Source organism: Leucoraja erinacea, chromosome 9 (assembly GCF_028641065.1).
Source record: "Leucoraja erinacea ecotype New England chromosome 9, Leri_hhj_1, whole genome shotgun sequence".
NCBI classification, from domain to species: domain Eukaryota; kingdom Metazoa; phylum Chordata; class Chondrichthyes; order Rajiformes; family Rajidae; genus Leucoraja; species Leucoraja erinaceus.
Genome location: NC_073385.1, coordinates 19,751,577 through 19,768,842, shown reverse-complemented (window position 1 = coordinate 19,768,842; position 17,266 = coordinate 19,751,577). Strand labels below are relative to the sequence as shown.

Below are 17,266 nucleotides of genomic sequence, written 5' to 3'. Positions count from 1 at the left end.
GGCCGCCGACTCCCAACATCGCTGCGGCTGCAGGCGTCCGGCCGCGGGCGGCGCTGGATTTGGAGCGCCGCAGAGCCTGGGATCGAGTTGCCGGGGTCGGAGCTCTAACCGGCTCGGCCTGAGGGCTACGAGTGGCCCGGTCTCCGGGGAGGAGGCAGCCGCTCCAGACTTTCCAAGCCGTTTGAGGAATGTTTCACCCAATGCCGGATGTTCCATCTTCACGGCAAGAGAGCCCTGAAAATCATCGGACTGGCTGCAAGGCCACAAATGGGCCCTGACCTCGGGTGTTTCAGAGGAAGAAGACTTAACTTTCTGGTGCCTTTCCCCACAGTGGAAATTGTTGATTCTGCTGTGGGGGACGTTTGTGTTGAACTCTATAATGTGTTGTGTCTATTTTCTTTAGTTTTTAACCTTTTTCTATGGTTTGTATGGAAACTTATTAGCTGTTTTATGTAAAGCACTTTGGTGTCAATGCGAGTTGACTTATAACGTGCTATATAAATAAAACTTACTTACTTACTCCTGCACCTGTTTCCATGTTTCTAAATATGGAAATGGTCAACAATGTTGCTTGACGTTCATTGGCAGGTCTCGCGATGGGCCGAGCCATGCCATTTTCTAGGCGTTCGTTGGTCAAACAGAAGAAGGCCGGGACAGTCTAAATCCTGGACGTTCATTGGTTGGTCTTGGAGATGGTGCACGACCATTGGCTGAGCGGCTGTTCGTCACGGCTAAGGGGTAGGTCTGTGGTGACTGGCCGCTTTGATTGGTCGAGAGTGCAGCGATCACTGATAAGTGGGGTGGGAGCTGTGTAGTGATTGGTGGAGTGAGAGCCGGGCGATGATTGGTGGAGCCCGGTAACCAGCTGGTGATTGGTGGAGCCCGGGAGCCGGGTGGTGATTGGTGGAGCCCGGGAGCCAGTGGGTGATTGGTGGAAGGTACACCAGGTGGTGATTGGAGAGCGGAACCAGTGGGTGTGCAGCATCTATGGGAGCGGTGGAAATAGGAACGACGGTTGATTGCCGAAACCCGGTTCAGATGGTGATTGGGGGGGGAGGTGGTGATTGAAGGAAGGTACACAAAATTGGGAGCGGAGCAGCAGCTCGATGGAGCGAAGGAAATAGGTGACGTTTCGGGAGGAAACCCAGCTCGGTGATTGGGGGAAGGAAGGAAAAGGGGAGGAGCGGGCGAGGGCGGGCGGATGGGAGCCCGGTGAGGTGGAGCCGGGAGGCGGCGTGCGGCGCGTGCACGTGTTGTCCGTCAGTGGCGGCGGGAGCGGGGCGATGGAGGCCGCGGCGCTGAGCGGCAAGAAGTTGTCGGCGTAAGTGAGCGGGGCTCCGGCTGCTGCCCCGCCGCACACCCTCTCCACACCCCTCTCCCCCCTCCCCCCTCCCCTCCCCCCCTCCCCCTCTCCCTCTCTCCCTCTCTCCCTCTCCCCCTCTCTCCCTCTCTTTCCCTCCCCTCTCCCCTCTCCTCTCTCCCCCCCCCTCTCTCCCCTCCCTCCCTCTCTCGCTCCCCATTCTGGGGTGTGGGGGGGGGTTGTATATAGTTGTGGACCAGCTGATGAGTGAGTGGAGCTTTCAGAAGGGTGGCAGCAGAAGGAAACTTTCAGAAGGGAGGCAGTAGTGGCAAGGAGCAGCAATGGCAGTAAGAAGGGCATAGGGGCATCAAAGAGGAGCAAGTGACAGCGGCAGAGCCACTGGGGGCATGGGCAGTTACCTGTGATTAGTTTAGTTGAGAGATATTTTATGGAAATGGGCCCTTTGGCCCACTGAGTGCAGCAATAAGAATCGTTTATTGTCATTTGAACATAAGTTCAAACGAAATTACGTTTCTGCAGTCATAATACAAACAAACAAACAAAAACACTGAATTACACACAAACATCCATCACAGGGAATCCCCAAACACCTCCTCACTGTCTTATCTCTTCTAGCAATGTTACAAAATTTTGAGATTTAAAAAATCAAGTCTACAATTTATCCCATCAGATAAAGCATAACAATAAGTTTAATTTGACACCTAATTCACTTTCATATCTCAAGTAATAAAAAAGTTATGGCCATTTTCATACTCGGAAATTAGCATCTTGTTCCCTATTGATTTTCTATGGACATAACAAAAAAGCAGTGATCGTGGACAGTCAAAAGCCCATAACCTTCTTAAAAATTAAGAGAACTGAATGAAATTTTCAGTTATCATAGATTGAAGCATTCTGAAACAAATATAAAATAATCTTACTTGGATGACCTGAAATTAAAGCATATAATTAGTTAGTTACCCAATTGTAGCTAATTTCAAACTTAAATTACTAGATCTAAACATCTATCCATTTCTTAATAAATGATTAACATTTTTAAATGGCCCAAGTGTCCAAATTATATTCCCAAATAATTCACAATAAAACATGATTTTTAAATCTCATTTACATAAATTTAAAGGCCAAATGCAAGGAATTTAGTGTTCAATTGCTGTAAATTAAAGTCAATTTAAATCAGCTTTCTAGTAGGTTCCTGTGAACGCACTGGTTTAGAACGTTCACATTGCGCTGGATTTGTGCCCTCAAGTGCCCAGAAAAATACTGCGGGATATAAAGAGCCCAAAATGAACTACTCGCTATAGAAAACTTTATATACAGGGTTATTTACAACCCCCATTTAATGTAAAAATAAGGTACATACCTTTAATTGTTTGCTTTATAAAACCCTGGGGCTGCGAGAGGTTGCGGGTTGAGAGAGTGATTTTTAAACTACTATAACTATTATACAAGGCCATAAAAACTAATAATACCTTTTGCGACGGGGTCTTTCAGCGATTTTCCGTTAATGATTTACTAGGCTGAACATTTTCGATTGCAACAGCCTAGTAAAAATCGCGTTTTAAACCCGCTCCCTCTAAACAGCGCCAAAATCGCGCACACGGGGTGGGGCAGATGCTCAGCCACGATTCAGGTAGGTTTTGTAACATACCTATCTCTTCTCCGTTCTCTGTGCCCATTCCTCTCCCGCAGTCAAGCTGCCAAACTGCTGCTTCGAGCCGATTGAGGCTCCTGTTGTTAGATGTTAGAGCGCCCCCGGCGGGCGATGGCAAGTCCCGCGGCCGTTTAAGCCGTGCCGGGCAATGTAAGGCCGGGCGGGCGAAGTTTGCCGCTGCAGGAGCTCCGAAAAGTGGTCTCCCACCGAGATCCCTATGTTACAGTCCACAGGGCCTGCAACTGGAGCCTCTGGAGCTCCGAAGTCGGGCCGCAGCCACGTGCCACAGCGCTCCGCGCTCTGAAGTCGGTCAGCTCCGCGATGGAGAGTCCGCGACTGGAGCCCCAGGTCGATTCCGGTTGGAGGCCGCCGATGTTAGGCCCAACGACAACGGAGACTCAACAAGGAAAAAGTCGGGTCCCCGTACAGGGAAGAGATTAATAAAGTTTCCCCCGCCCCCCACATATACACAATTAAAAATAATATAATAACCAAAACATCCACTCAACAGACAAAAAGAAAACAAAAGACAGACGGACTGCAGAGGCCGCTGCTGACAGGCGCCGCCATCTTGCCAAACCTCCACATTAGAGAGAGTTAGGTTTAGCTCTTGGGGCTAAGGAATCAAGGGATATGGGGGGAAAAGCAGGAGCAAGGCACTGATTCTTGATGATCAGCCATGATCACATTGAATGGCGGTACTGGCTCGAAGGGCCGAATGGCCTCCTGCATCTACTTTCTATGCTTCTATTAACACTATCCTACACTAGGGCCAATTTTTACACATTTACCAAGCCAATTAACCTACAGACCTGTACGACTTTGAGCGTGGGAGGAAACCAAAAAAACCCATGCATGTCACGGGGAGACCGTACAAACTCTGTACGGACAGCCACTCTTCCGCTGTGCCACTATGCCGCCCCTGATGGGCACATAAAAGGGAGAAACGCTGGGGGAATGGATGAGAGCGGGACTACACGGGGGTGGAGAGGACGGCCAGTAATGGGGAGTGCATTCCAGGTGAGGGATGTTACGTGATTATGGAGTGTACGTATGGGAGGGGGTCGCCTTTGGGGGAGGGGTGTGAGTAGTGGGTGCACTCATGGGGAAGGATGCGAGGGGATCTTATTGAAACATATAAGATTATTAAGGGTTTGGACACGCTACAGGCAGGAAACATGTTCCCCATGATGGAGGAGTCCAGAACCAGGGGCCACAGTTTAAGAACAAGGGGTAAGCCATTTAGAACAGAGACGAGGAAACTTTTCTCTCAGAGAGATGTGAGCCTGTGGAATTCTCTGCCTCAGAGGGAGATGGAGGCCGGTTCTCTGGATACTTTCAAGAGAGCTCGATTGGGATCTAGAAGATAGCGGAGTCAGTGAATATGGGGAGAAGGCAGGAACGGGGTACTGATTGGGGATGATCAGCCATGATCACATTGAATGGTTCGAAGGGCCGAATGGCCTACTCCTGCACCTATTGTCTATTGGCAGGATTATGGGGTATGCCAAAGGGAGGGGTATTAGGGGGTGCATATATGGGGGAAGTATTAAGGAGGTGCTCTAGAATAGATTACTCTAGCTTTTATGTTTAGTTTAGACATACCTCTTGGACACGGGCCCTTCAGCCCACCGAGTCCACAACAAACATACATTACCCATTCTCCTAGTATCTGTGAATCCCACTTTCTCATCCACTCCCAACACACTAGGGGCAATTTACAGAGGACGATTAACCTACAAACCTGCACGTCTTTGGGATGTGGGAGGAAACTGGAGCACCTGGAGGAAACCCACGCGGTCACAGGGAGCACATGCAAACTCCACACAGACAGTGTCTGAGATCAGGATTGACCACAAAAATATTATACAGGAAAAGGTTTGAGGCAGGGAGATCGGGGGGTGCAGAAGGTTTATGTAAGTTATTAATCTGCACAATTATGGAATTCTCTGCCACAGAAGGCAGTGGAGGCCAATTCACTGGATGTTTTCAAGAGAGTTAGATTTAGCTCTTGAGTTACAGATTTTAGATGATCAGCCATGATCATATTGAATGGCTCAAAGGGCTGAATGGCCTTCTCCTACACCAATTCTTCTATGTTTCTACAAGGCTGAAGTCATTTGATACTTTAACATTTTGGGTTTTTTTGTTGTATCTTTGTCATCTTTATCATTACGATCTTTATTTCATTGTTTTTTTGTTAAGCAGCTTACTTTTGAAGACTATAGTATTTATTTTTATTACTGGTTTGGTTTGATTTGGGCAATTATCTGCTTGTGATTTGAGAGAAGGTACAGCTTTCCCAGAAAAGGATTAGGAGAGTCTTGGCCTTTATGAAAACATTCTGCACAGAAGTATGCTTTGTAAGAGCAATTGTTGCTCAATTAAATTATTAATTTTAATTCTGAGATTTAACTAAAGCTGTTAAGGCAGGTAAATGGAGTTAGATTTTATAAAAAGCAAGGCCCTGTGTTCTGTGAATTGCACCAAGGCATTTATTCGTTGTCCAGTTTATTTGCTATGTTCGAGGGAGAGTAGTACCTTTGTTATTTTATAAGTACTCTGCCCTGCCCAGTTATGTCCTGAGGATCAGGCAGCTGTATTTTTCAGTTCTTGCGTTAACTTAATATCTCCACTCTTGACCCTCCGTTCGGGTTGTTTAATGTTCATCAAATGCAATGCTAACAAACTATTATGATACAGAGAGGGGCCATCAAAGATATCGAAGAACATGTAGATCAAACGAGGGCAGAACCATGAATGTCTGCATTGGTCCAATGTCATAAGATCATAAGAGATGGGAGCAGAATTAGGCCATTCGCCCCATCAAGTCTACTCCACTATTCAATCATGGATGATCTATCTCTCCCTCCTAACCCCATTCTCCTGCCTTCTCTTAACCTCTGACACCCGTAGTAATCAGAATCTATCTATCTGCCTTAAATATATCCACTGACTTTGCCTCCACAGCCTTCTGTGGCAAACAATTCACAGATTCACCACCCTCTGATGAAATAAATTCCTCCTCATCTACTTCCTAAAAGAATGTCCTTTAATTCTGAGGCTGTGACCTAGACCTCTAGTCCTAGACTCTCCCACTTGTGGAAACATCCTCTCCACATCCGCTCTATCCAAGCCTTTCACGATTCTGTATGTTTCTATTAGGTCCCCCCCCACCCCCATTCTTCTAAACTCCAGCGAGTACAGGCCCAGTGCTGTCAAACGCTCATAATATGTTAATCTACTCACAGCAGGGATCATTCTTGTAACCCTCCTCTGGATCCTCTCCAGGGCCAGCACATCCTTCCTCAGATATGGGGCCCAAAATTGCTTGCAATATTCGAAATGCAGCCTGACCAGCACTTTATAGAGCCACAGCATTACATCCTTGTTTTTGTACACAAGCCCTCTTAAAATAAATGCTAGCATTGCATTTGCTTTCTTTACTACCGGTTCGACATGCAGATAAACTTGTTGGAAATCTTGCACCCTCACTCCCAAGTCCCTTTGCATTTGCAATTTTTCCGAAGTCATAGTCCTACAGGAAGGTAAAAGGCTCTTCAGCGCAACTTATCTGTGCTGACCAAGATGCCCCCATCTAAACTAGTCCCACCTGCCTGCTTGGCTCGTATCCTTACCTATTCTTGTACCTGCCCAAGTGTCTTTTAAATGTTATCGAACCTGCCTCAACTACCGTCTCTGGCAGCTCATTCCTTCAATCCATCACCCTTTGAGTGAAAAAGTAGCCTCCGTTTCCTATTAAATCTTTCCCCACACCTTAAATCTTTGTCCTCTGGTCCTGCTGTAAATTTTGATGATCATCTTCACCGTCTACAAGACCACCAACTTCAGTGTCATCTGCAAACTTGTCTTACTAAAATCCATATAGACAACATCCATCTCCTTTGTTATCTGTTCAATGCAGCAATGTAGTGAGCCAGGACCTCCTGTCATAATGCTTTGTTGAATATCCTTCACCAGCCCTTGCCTTCCCTGTCAGGGTCTTTGACCTGAAATATTAACTCTGTTTCTCTTCCATCGGATGCAACTTCACCTGCTGAGAATTTCCAGCATTTTCTGTTTTATTTCACATGGCTGCTAATATGTGCATTTAGCACATGATGTTTTACATGGGATTGTCCAGTGAAGATTGCTGCGTGTGCATTCAACCCCCTGGGTCTGTTCCAGTGAGGGAGGTACAGATGTAAAGCCAGGACTAATACACAGCTAGTTTAAACTCCCTGGGGTTCCACCCTGCAAGAGAAGAGCCTGACAATAGTGAATTTATTAAGCTCAAGGTTCAATCGTGGTTTATGTTTTAGATCAGCTGACGTAATCAAATCAGTGTGACTTTAATCTGTCTCAAAAGGCAGGGGTCATTTCAACATTGCTCTGCTATGGCTGTGTGTTTTCAGAATGTTGGGGGTGGGAAAGTCTACAGTGCACATTTTTTAAGGCTTTAAAAAAATGCTTGTATTGTATTGACTCTGCTCCTAATGTCAATGCAACTTGATCAAAATTAAGATGTGGAATGTGAGGGAAGACTTGATCGAAGTACCGGTATATAAAATTATGAGAGGCATAGGTAAGGTAGTAGCCAGACACTTGGCCTGCCTCGAAATGTCAAAGGCCAGGTGGTATAGCTTTAAGGAGAGAGCGGCAAAGCTTCGAAGGAGATGTCCGGGCAAGTTTATTCACACGGTAGGTGGTAGGTGTTTGGTACGTGCTGCCAGGAACGGTGGTGGAGGTAAATACGTTAGTGATGTTTGAGGCTTTTAAACAGACAGGCAGATAGATAGGAAAGGAATGGAGGGATATGGATCATGCTCTCATTACTCACACTTTTCCGATATGGATTTTGTGCGCTGAAGGGACCTGTGTTTATTGCAAACTGTACAGTCATTCTTCAAATGTCAGCCTTTGATTTTCTCCTGTCTTGCATTTCTTGGATTTGCTTGGTGTGTTGCTCAAAGTTCCAGCCAGGTTTTTCATTGCTTGGATTCAACTAAAAATCTGTAATCTTGTTTGTCCTTCCCCAAAGTCCCCTTTAACTGCAAGATTGTTAATCAATTCTAATTGTTTATAGTGCACTGCAACCATCAGCTGTGGGTCTGCGAGTAACAATCTTATCTGAATTGGAGGCTGTGGTGGATTTAGTTTAGTTTAGAGACACAGCCTGAAAACAGGCACTATGGCCCATCAGGTCTGGGCCGACCAGCGAACCTTTACATTGGTTCCACCCTCACACTAGGGACAATTTACAGATGCCACTTAACCTACAAACCCGCACGACTTTGGAGTGTGAGAAGAAACCGGATTACCCAGAGAAAGCCCACGCAGTCACATGGAGAACATGTAAAGTCAGCACTCATGGTCAGCATTGAACCCGGGTTTGTGGTGCTGTAAGGCAGCAACTCTACTGCTGTACCATCCTAGTTCAAGACATGAACATTAATCCAGATGGAACACTGAGTGATGCTTTCTAAATGAGGCGTTAAACTAGACCCTGCATGGAGATTCCTAGAAGCAATCTGCAACTTCAGTGCAACAATGTGCCTTTTCTGTGTGAGTTCACTCCCAGATAACCAGCTGCTTGCAAAAAAACAGATATACTAGGTCACATGATCCTTCAAAGGTTTATCAACAAATGTAATTACACAGTTAATTTCATTTTCAGGTCACCAGCACACTTGGATTCCGTAAATGTTTCATTTTATTACAGCGCCTGTCGTCAGGATCAAACCCGGGTCAATGACACAGTAAAGTGGGAACTTTACCGCTGCACCACCGTGCTGCCCTTCTAGTTGGGTATTTCCATAGCCTTCTATACTGTGACGGCCAGAGGTTATGTGTAAGGAAGCAGACAGATATGTAGAATATCATATTAACATCATGACTGGGGAACATAGCTTTGTGTCCGTCGTCCTGGAGATAGAGGGAGTTCAGCATGAAATACATCTTCTTCTTCTTCTGTCGTATGTCTTTTAGACCTGCAGCTCCGTTGAGGTGAGCCAGGCCAACGTGTCATCGTCCAGGTCAATCAGACCTCGTTCACCATTCGGTGGCCGGTGTTTGGGGCAACTGGTGACCATGTGCTCCACTGTCTGTGTTGGGTCCCCACACTCGCAGGATGCGCTGTCCACGAGGCCCCACCTCTTCATCGCTACTCCATAGCGTCCGATGCCTGTCCTCAAGCGGTTGAGGGTTGTCCACTGCTTTCGGGGCAGGTCCTGGCCAGGGACGTCCATGGGGCCATCGATGTACTGGTGTAGCCTAGATGGTTCCGCTGACTAAGACAAAGGCAGCCTCTATGCGGCATCCTTTACGAGTAGCTTACAGGCTCATAAGCCCACAAAGCGAAACCAATGTCTTTACCGCGTCTGCAGACCGCTAAAAGCCATGCCTCCCTAGGCCAGGCGGCACCGTTAAATACCGCCAACTTTCGAGGTTTAGCGCTACTGCAGCTCAATGTTGAAGGCCTTACCATCATGAAATACATAATCAACCTGTTTTTTAAACAACTGAATTCTGATCAGGACTATTCACGTGACGTCCAGAGCGATATGTAGAATACTCTTCCTCCCTGCTCCCCTCATGAGGTGAGGGGGAATGGCAAGGTGAAGCATCAGTGTACTACACTACGACCATTTCCCCACCATCCCCCACTGTTTCTCCTCTCAATGTAGTATGTTCATTGCCATTCTGTTAAAGTTCAACCATAATTGGAACTGTACTACAGGAATTTGGACCCAATCATGATCGGCTGGCCTTGACTATATAAAAACTGCATTAAAAGACAAAGTTATTCTCAAAAGCACAGGCTACTTAAATATTCCTTGTATGCTAAGCAGAGGTGTTGATTGTAGTCTGAAGGATTTCTGTGGGAGGCATTGAGGTGGGGGAGCAAAGAGTGGAGGGAACACATCTGAAAATTGTAACTGAATTCTCAGGCAGTGACCATGCAAACAAGTAACACTATCACTGTTCCAACAAGCATCACAGGCCAGTACACTCCAGTGTGCAGGCTAAATCCTGGCACTTTTAGCTGTTTCACTGCCAGTGTCAGTCTCCGCTGTTCCCGTCAGTAATGCACGCGGTAACCCACTCTGTCTTCTTCCTCAGCCCCCTCCCACCCCTCGGTGGGGGCTCCAGGCTGGCCGCAATGCTCTTAAATGCACTAGGCTTGAGGGCAGTGAGGACAATGGCGAGTGTGGTGTCTGGAGTGAAAACCTCCACGTGAGAATTTGTAGAGTTTTTGCAGCTTTCTGTTTTGGTTTGAATCCTGCCCGGCAGGTTCAGTGACTGTGTGGTCTCCTCTTCCTCCCCCACAGACAAGTCAGAGAACGATTGAAGAATGAAGTAAACCAGATGAAGGAACAAGCCCCAGGGTTTCGGCCCGGACTGGCTATTCTACAGGTGAGCGCTTGACGGCACTGGGCCTTAACTCGCTGCAGTTTTCGAGGAGGGATCTTATTGAAACCAACTGAAAAGTGAAAAGCCTGGATAGAGTGGATGTGGAGAGGGTGTTTCCACTAGTGGGAGAGTTTAGGGCCAGAGGGCACACCTTCAGAATAAAAAAATGTTCCTTTAGAAAGGAGATGAGGAGGAATTTGTAGATTTCTTGCCACAGCTGGTGTGGAGGCCAAGTCATTAGGTATTTCTAAAGCGGAGATTGACAGATTATTGATTAATATGGGTGTCAACGGTTACAGGGAGAAGAAAGGAGAATGTGGTTGAGAGGGAAAGATAGATCAGCCATGACTGAAAGACGGAGTAGACTTGATGGGCCGAATGGCCTAATTCTGCTCCCATGACGAATGGGTATCCCTGGGACTTGCTAACTGGCTCAAACATTCCAGATGTGACAAATGTCTGCTCCAACATTCCTGACAAAGTGGTTTCATGTACAAGGAAGAGTACAGTAATCCAGGGCTCGAAATTAACGGTTGCCCGGGTGCCAATGGCGACTTAAAGTCCCGCCAGGCAACCTAAAAACTGTGCCATTTTGCTTGGCTTGCCAAGCACCCGGGACACCAATCTTTCAACTCTGAGCGGGGCTCCCCTCTCTATCGCTCTCTCTTTTGGGTCACTCTCCATCTCGGCCCGCCATCCATGTCCGGGCCGCCGGTTCTCCGCTCTCCGCCCACTCCTCATCCGCCAGCACAGCCGGCCGCCTTGCACATGCGCACTGCCATGGCCTGCACATCCTCCCCCAACACATGCACACATCCACGGCCAGCATATCATTGGCCGTGGTTGTCCCGCCTTGCACATGCACACTGCCTCCTTGACAATGGGTCGGTGCCGGGCACTTTCCCCTCCCTTTGCATTGTGAGCGATCTGGCCGCCATTGCTGTTCGGTTGCCACCTCGCCGCAACCGCTGAAAACTAACGCAGAATCACTCCCTGAAGCTGGAGTAACTCCCTGGAGTAACTCTTGCTTCTTGGTTTCCTGGTCCTCCAAAAATATTCCAATTGGACTGGTGGACCCTCCACCACCAATCTCCAAACTCAGAAAAATAACAACCTATTGCACTTTATCTGTTTTTATTGTATATACATATGGTCTATGGTATATAGACACACTGAACTTTTATCTCCTGTTCTGTATTATGTTTACATATTCTGTTGTGCTGCAGCAAGCAAGAATTTCATTGTCCTATCTGGAACACATGATAATAAAACTCTCTTGACTTGGACTTAAGCAAAAAAGGGTTCTTGGGGAAAAAAGAGCTATCTTAAATTTAGTTGCGTCTGGTTGGGTAAATATGGTAGGGTGAGGACTATTCCATGCTTTAATTGTGCGGGGGAACTCCATGGAGCATCCAGCATCTCTGGATAGAAGAAATTGGGTGACGTTTCAGGCAGAGACCATTCTTTACATTTCCTCTGGTTTTAGTGTTTTTAGTTTAATTTAAAGATGCAGCATGGAAACTGGCCCTTCGGCCCACCGGGTCCACTCCGACCACCGATCACCCGTACACTAGTTCTATCTCACACATTAGCGACGTAAGTCAAGAGTGTTTTATTCTCTCACGTCCCAGTTAGAACAATGAAATCCTTACTGACATCTTACTGAAATCTGAATGACAAATAAAGGATCAAATCTAATCTAATCTAAAACTTGCAGCAGCACAACAGAATAGGTAAACATAGTACTCTGTAAACAATATTATAAATGAGAAAACAAAACAGTGTATATGTATATATCAATATATAACTATAAATAAATATATGTATGTGTGTGTGTGTGTAATACATATATATATACACACACACACACACACAATTTCCTTCCTGGGATTAATAAACTTCTATCGTGTGTAGGAAGAAACTGCAGATACTAGTTTAAACTGAAGATAGACACAAAAAGCTGGAGTAACTCTCAGGTCAGACAGAATCTCTGGATAAAAGGAAAATATTACGTTTTGGGTTGGGTCTGGAAAAGGTTCCTGCACACCTTTGGAATGTGGAACGAAACAAGCGCACCCGGAGAAAACCCATGTGATCAAAGGGAAAAGGAGCAAACTCCATACAGACAGCACCCATATTCAGGATCAATTCCAGGTCTCTGGCACTTTTAGGCAGCAACTTTATGGCCAATGTACTGCCCCATAGTCTTGAACTGAATTAAAACATACAGTAGCTGTAAATGGGCACATTGCGCCCCTTAGAGATTTAAGACTGAAAATGGATAGTTTCTTTTTTTTAGTAACCAAAGTTATCAACGTATAATTTTTTGTGTGTTTGGAAAACAAAATATAGTGGCACAGCTGGTGGACTTGCTGCCTCATGCGCCAGAGACCCGTGTTCGATCTTGTCCTCGGGCACTGTCTGTGTAGAATTTGCACATTCTCCCTGCAAGCGTGTGGGTTTCCTCCCACATCCCAAAGACACATTGCCTTGTAGGTTAACTTGTCTCTGTAAAAAATGCCCCTAATGTATAGGGAGTGGGTGAGGAAAGTATGATAACAGAACTTGTGTGAATGGGTAGACAAAAATGCTGGAGAAACGCAGCGGGTGAGGTAGCATCTATGGAGCGAAGGAAATAGGCGACGTTTGGATCAAGACCCTTCTTCCGACTGATGTGAGGGGTTGGGGCGGGAATAAAGAAAGGAAGAGGCGGAGACAGTAGGCTGTGGGAGAGCTGGGAATGGAAGGAGGGAGAAAGCAAGGACTACCTGAAATTGGAGAAGTCAATGTTCATACCGCTGAGGTGTAAACTGCCCAAGTGAAATATGAGGTGCTGTTCCCCAATTTGTGAGGTTGCCTGGCTGACAACAGAGAAAAAATGTTAAGTGAGAGCCCTGTAACCAAGCTCTGGGATGCTCTGAAATTCAAGACAGCAACTACATCCGTTGTGAGTAAAACATTAAATTTTCATGCAATGATTCGTTGAAAGTAGTCAAAGTAGATTAGTGCTTATGAGACAAGAGTAGTATTGTATACATTGGGTATGCAAGCAAAGAATTTTGCTGTGCCTAGTCACATGTGACTACAGTATTCCTATTCCTATGTGTAGTTTTAGTTTAGTTTATTATTGTCATGTGTACAGACGCACAGTGAAAAGCTTTGTCTGTGAACTATCCAGTCTAGAAGACTATACATGAATACAATCAAGCTGTGCACAGTGCAAAGATAAAGGATAAAACATTCGGTGCAAGATATAACTGCAGTCCATTTCAAGAAAGTTCAAAGGCCTTCAAAGGTGGTTGGCAGGACAGGACTGCAGATTCAGATTCAGATTCAATTTTAATTGTCATTGTCAGTGTACAGTACAGAGACAACGAAATGCACTGTAACTGATGAGGGGTGTCTGATAACAGTTGGGAAGAACAGGTAAAACGAGATGTTGAGCTGGGGTGGCGCAGAGAACGGGTGTTAGCTGACCTCTCAGATCATGGACCCTTCTTCAGACTGATGTGAGGGTGGGGCGGGAAGAAGAAAGGAAGAGGTGGGAAGGGGAGGGGAAAGAGGGAGAAAGCAGGGATTACATGAAATTGGAGAACTCAATGTTCATACTGCTGGGGTGTAAACTACCCAAGCAAAATATGAGGTGCTGCTCCTACAATTTACGGTGGGCCTCACTCTGGCCATGGAGGAGGCCCAGGACAGAAAGGTCAGATTCGGAATGGGAGGGGGAGTTGAAGTGCTGAGCCACCGGGTTATTATCAACCGAGCGGAGGTGTTGGGCGAAGCGATGGCCAAGCGTACGCTTGGTCTCACCGATGTAGAGCAGCTGACACCTAGAGCAGCGGATGCAATAGATGAGGTTGGAGGAGGTGCAGGTGAACCTCTGTCGCACCTGGAAAGACTGCTTGGGTCCTTGGGTGGAGTTAAGGGGGGAGGTAAAGCGACAAGTGTAACATTTCCTGTGGTTGCGAGGGAAAGTGCCAGGAGAGTGGGTGGTTTGGGTGGGAAGGGACGAATTGACCGGGGAATTGCGGAGGGAGCGGTCTCTGCGGAAAGCCAAAAGGGGAGGAGATGGGAAGATGTGGCCAGTGGTGGGGTCTCGTTGGAGGTGGCGAAAGTGTCAGAGGATTATCTGTTGTATAACCATATAACCATATAACAATTACAGCACGGAAACAGGCCATCTCGGCCCTACAAGTCCGTGCCGAACAACTTTTTTTTCCCCCTTAGTCCCACCTGCCTGCACTCATACCATAACCCTCCATTCCCTTCTCATCCATATGCCTATCCAATTTATTTTTAAATGATACCAATGAACTTGCCTCCACCACTTCCACTGGAAGCTCATTCCACACCGCTACCACTCTCTGAGTAAAGAAGTTCCCCCTCATATTACCCCTACACTTCTGTCACTTAATTCTGAAGTCATGTCCTCTTGTTTGAATCTTCCCTATTCTCAAAGGGAAAAGCTTGTCCACATCAACTCTGTCTATCCCTCTCATCATTTTAAAGACCTCTATCAAGTCCCCCCTTAACCTTCTGCGCTCCAGAGAATAAAGACCTAACTTATTCAACCTATCTCTGTAACTTAGTTGTTGAAACACAGGCAACATTCTAGTAAATCTCCTCTGTACTCTCTCTATTTTGTTGACATCCTTCCTATAATTGGGCGACCAAAATTGTACACCATACTCCAGATTTGGTCTCATCAATGCCTTGTACAATTTTAACATTACATCCCAGCTTCTATACTCAATGCTCTGATTTGTATGTGACGGCTGGTTGGGTGGAAGGTGAGGACAAGGGGGACTCTGCCCTTGTTATGAGTGGGGAGATGGGGAGTGAGAGCAGAGTTACGGGGTATATAAGAGACCCTGGTGAGAGCCTCATCTATAGTAGAAGAGGGGAACCCCCTTTCCCTAAAGAATGAGGACATCTCCGATGCCCTGGTCTGGAACACCTCCTCCTGGGTGCAGATGCGGCGTAGACGGAGGAATTGGGAGTAGGGAATGGAGTCCTTACAGGAAGTAGGGCAGGAAGAAGTGTAGTCCAGATAGCCATGGGAGTCAGTGGGTTTATAGCAGATGTCGGTCAGTAGTGTTTCACCTGCGATGGAGAAGGTGAGGTCTAGAAACAGTAGGGAGATGTCAGAAATTGTCCAGATGTATTTGAGGGTGTATTTGAGTGCCGGATGGAAGTTAATGGTCAAATGGATGAAGTCAGTGAGTTGTGGAGGAATCTTACAGAAACATATTAAAATTCGTAAGGCTAGATGCAGGTAAAGTGTTTCCTATGTTGGAGGAGTCCAGACCCAGGGGTCACAGTTTAAGAATAAGGGGTACACCATTTAGGACTGAGATGAGGAAAAACGTTTTAACCCAGTTGTGAATCCGTGGAATCCTCTGCCACAGAAGGCAGTGGAGGCCAATTCACTGTATGTTTTCAAGAGAACGTTAGATATAGCTCTTAAGGCTAACAGAATCAAGGGATATGGGGGAAAAGCAGGAACACGGTACTGATTTTGGATAATCAGCCATGATCATATTGCTGGCCGGATGGCCTACTCCTGCGTCTATTTTCTATGTTTCTATTAACTGTACACTTTACATTTGTATGGGGGTGAAACTGCCTTAACAAGCACTTCTACTGGTGCATCATAGTTCTGTCCCTCTGTTCTATCATTGATGCGCTCTTGTGCTCATTCTTCTCCTCTCACTTCCCCTCTTTAATTCCTACTCTAGGTTGGAGACAGGGATGATTCTAACCTGTACATCAGCATGAAACTGAAGGCAGCTGCTGAGGTAGGAAACATTTTAAATGTTTTCACTGATACACAAACCCAGTTAATTATAAATACAGTCAACAAGTCTGTCTGGTGTTTCTTCCCCCCCCCCTTCTCAGGAATCTCCTGCATGTCGGAGTGTGTTTTACTGTGTTCAGTTTTCAGCCATAGGAAAGATAGGACTAAGTTGAATGAGCGCAGAAAAGATTTACGAGGATATTGCCAGGACTTCAGGGTCTGAGCTAAAAGGTTGGGTGGGCTAGGACTTTATTCCTTGGAGAGCGAGTACATGTAAAGTGATCTTATAGAGCTGTGTAAAATCACGAGGAGAATAGATAGGGTGAATGCACATGAAGCATCCTTTATCCAGTAGAGGAATCAAGAAACTGGTTCAAGGGGAAAGATTTAATGGGAACCTGAGGGGCAACTTTTTTACACAGAGGGTGGTGGGTGTATGGAACAAGCTGCCAGAAGAGGTAATTGAGGCAAGCACTATAACAACATTTAAAATATATTTGGACAGGTACATGGATAGGAAAGATTTTGAGGGATATTAGCCAAAGATGAGAAAATGGGACTAACTTGGATGGGCATCTTGGCCAAGGGCCTATTTCCATGCTGGGTGGATGCTGGTTATCTGAGAGAGCTTGAGTGCAAATCTGGACTCTGCAAGGAGTCTGCATGGCGCAGTGTGCCAGGATGATAAGGACATTGTTCAAGTTGCCTTGCAGTGAATCACAGGTAGGTCAAATGTTATTGTTGTTTGTTGCTGATGTATATCTCTCCCTGCAGATTGGAATGAATGCCAACCACATGAAGCTGCCAAAAACCATCACTGAAGACGAGGCAAGTATAATTCCTGCTTCCCTCCCCCCCACCCCCCCCTCCCCGCCAATCATTTGTACAATAAAATCTTTCTCCCCTCCCGCAAGGAAGCTGTCCCAGAGGGGTTTAATCTGGGAATCCCCATTCTGTTCCCCTCTCAGCCCTAGCCCCTGGCACCCCTTCCTAATTGTGAATACATGACACTCCACTGCACCTTAGTGGGGTAAGTTAATGTTGTACAAATTGAGTGTCCTTGTGCCAAGCTGCAAGGCAG

At 46.3% G+C, this 17,266-nt stretch overlaps 1 protein-coding gene across 2 annotated transcripts in view; it reads left to right on the top strand.

Moving 5' to 3' along the window:
• The first annotated feature begins 1,222 nt into the window (after nucleotides 1-1,222).
• Nucleotides 1,223-17,266, top strand: part of mthfd1b (methylenetetrahydrofolate dehydrogenase (NADP+ dependent) 1b) — a 53,507-nt gene continuing 37,463 nt past the window's right edge. Inside the window, exons 1-4 of one of the 2 annotated variants that reach the window (XM_055640262.1) lie at nucleotides 1,223-1,321; nucleotides 10,304-10,388; nucleotides 16,127-16,186; nucleotides 16,960-17,013. In XM_055640262.1, the coding sequence (XP_055496237.1) occupies nucleotides 1,284-1,321; nucleotides 10,304-10,388; nucleotides 16,127-16,186; nucleotides 16,960-17,013 (237 nt within the window). In that variant the 5' untranslated portion in view covers nucleotides 1,223-1,283. Of the gene's footprint in view, nucleotides 1,322-10,044; nucleotides 10,209-10,303; nucleotides 10,389-16,126; nucleotides 16,187-16,959; nucleotides 17,014-17,266 lie in introns of those variants that run through there. The other variant, XM_055640261.1, reaches the window with a different exon arrangement.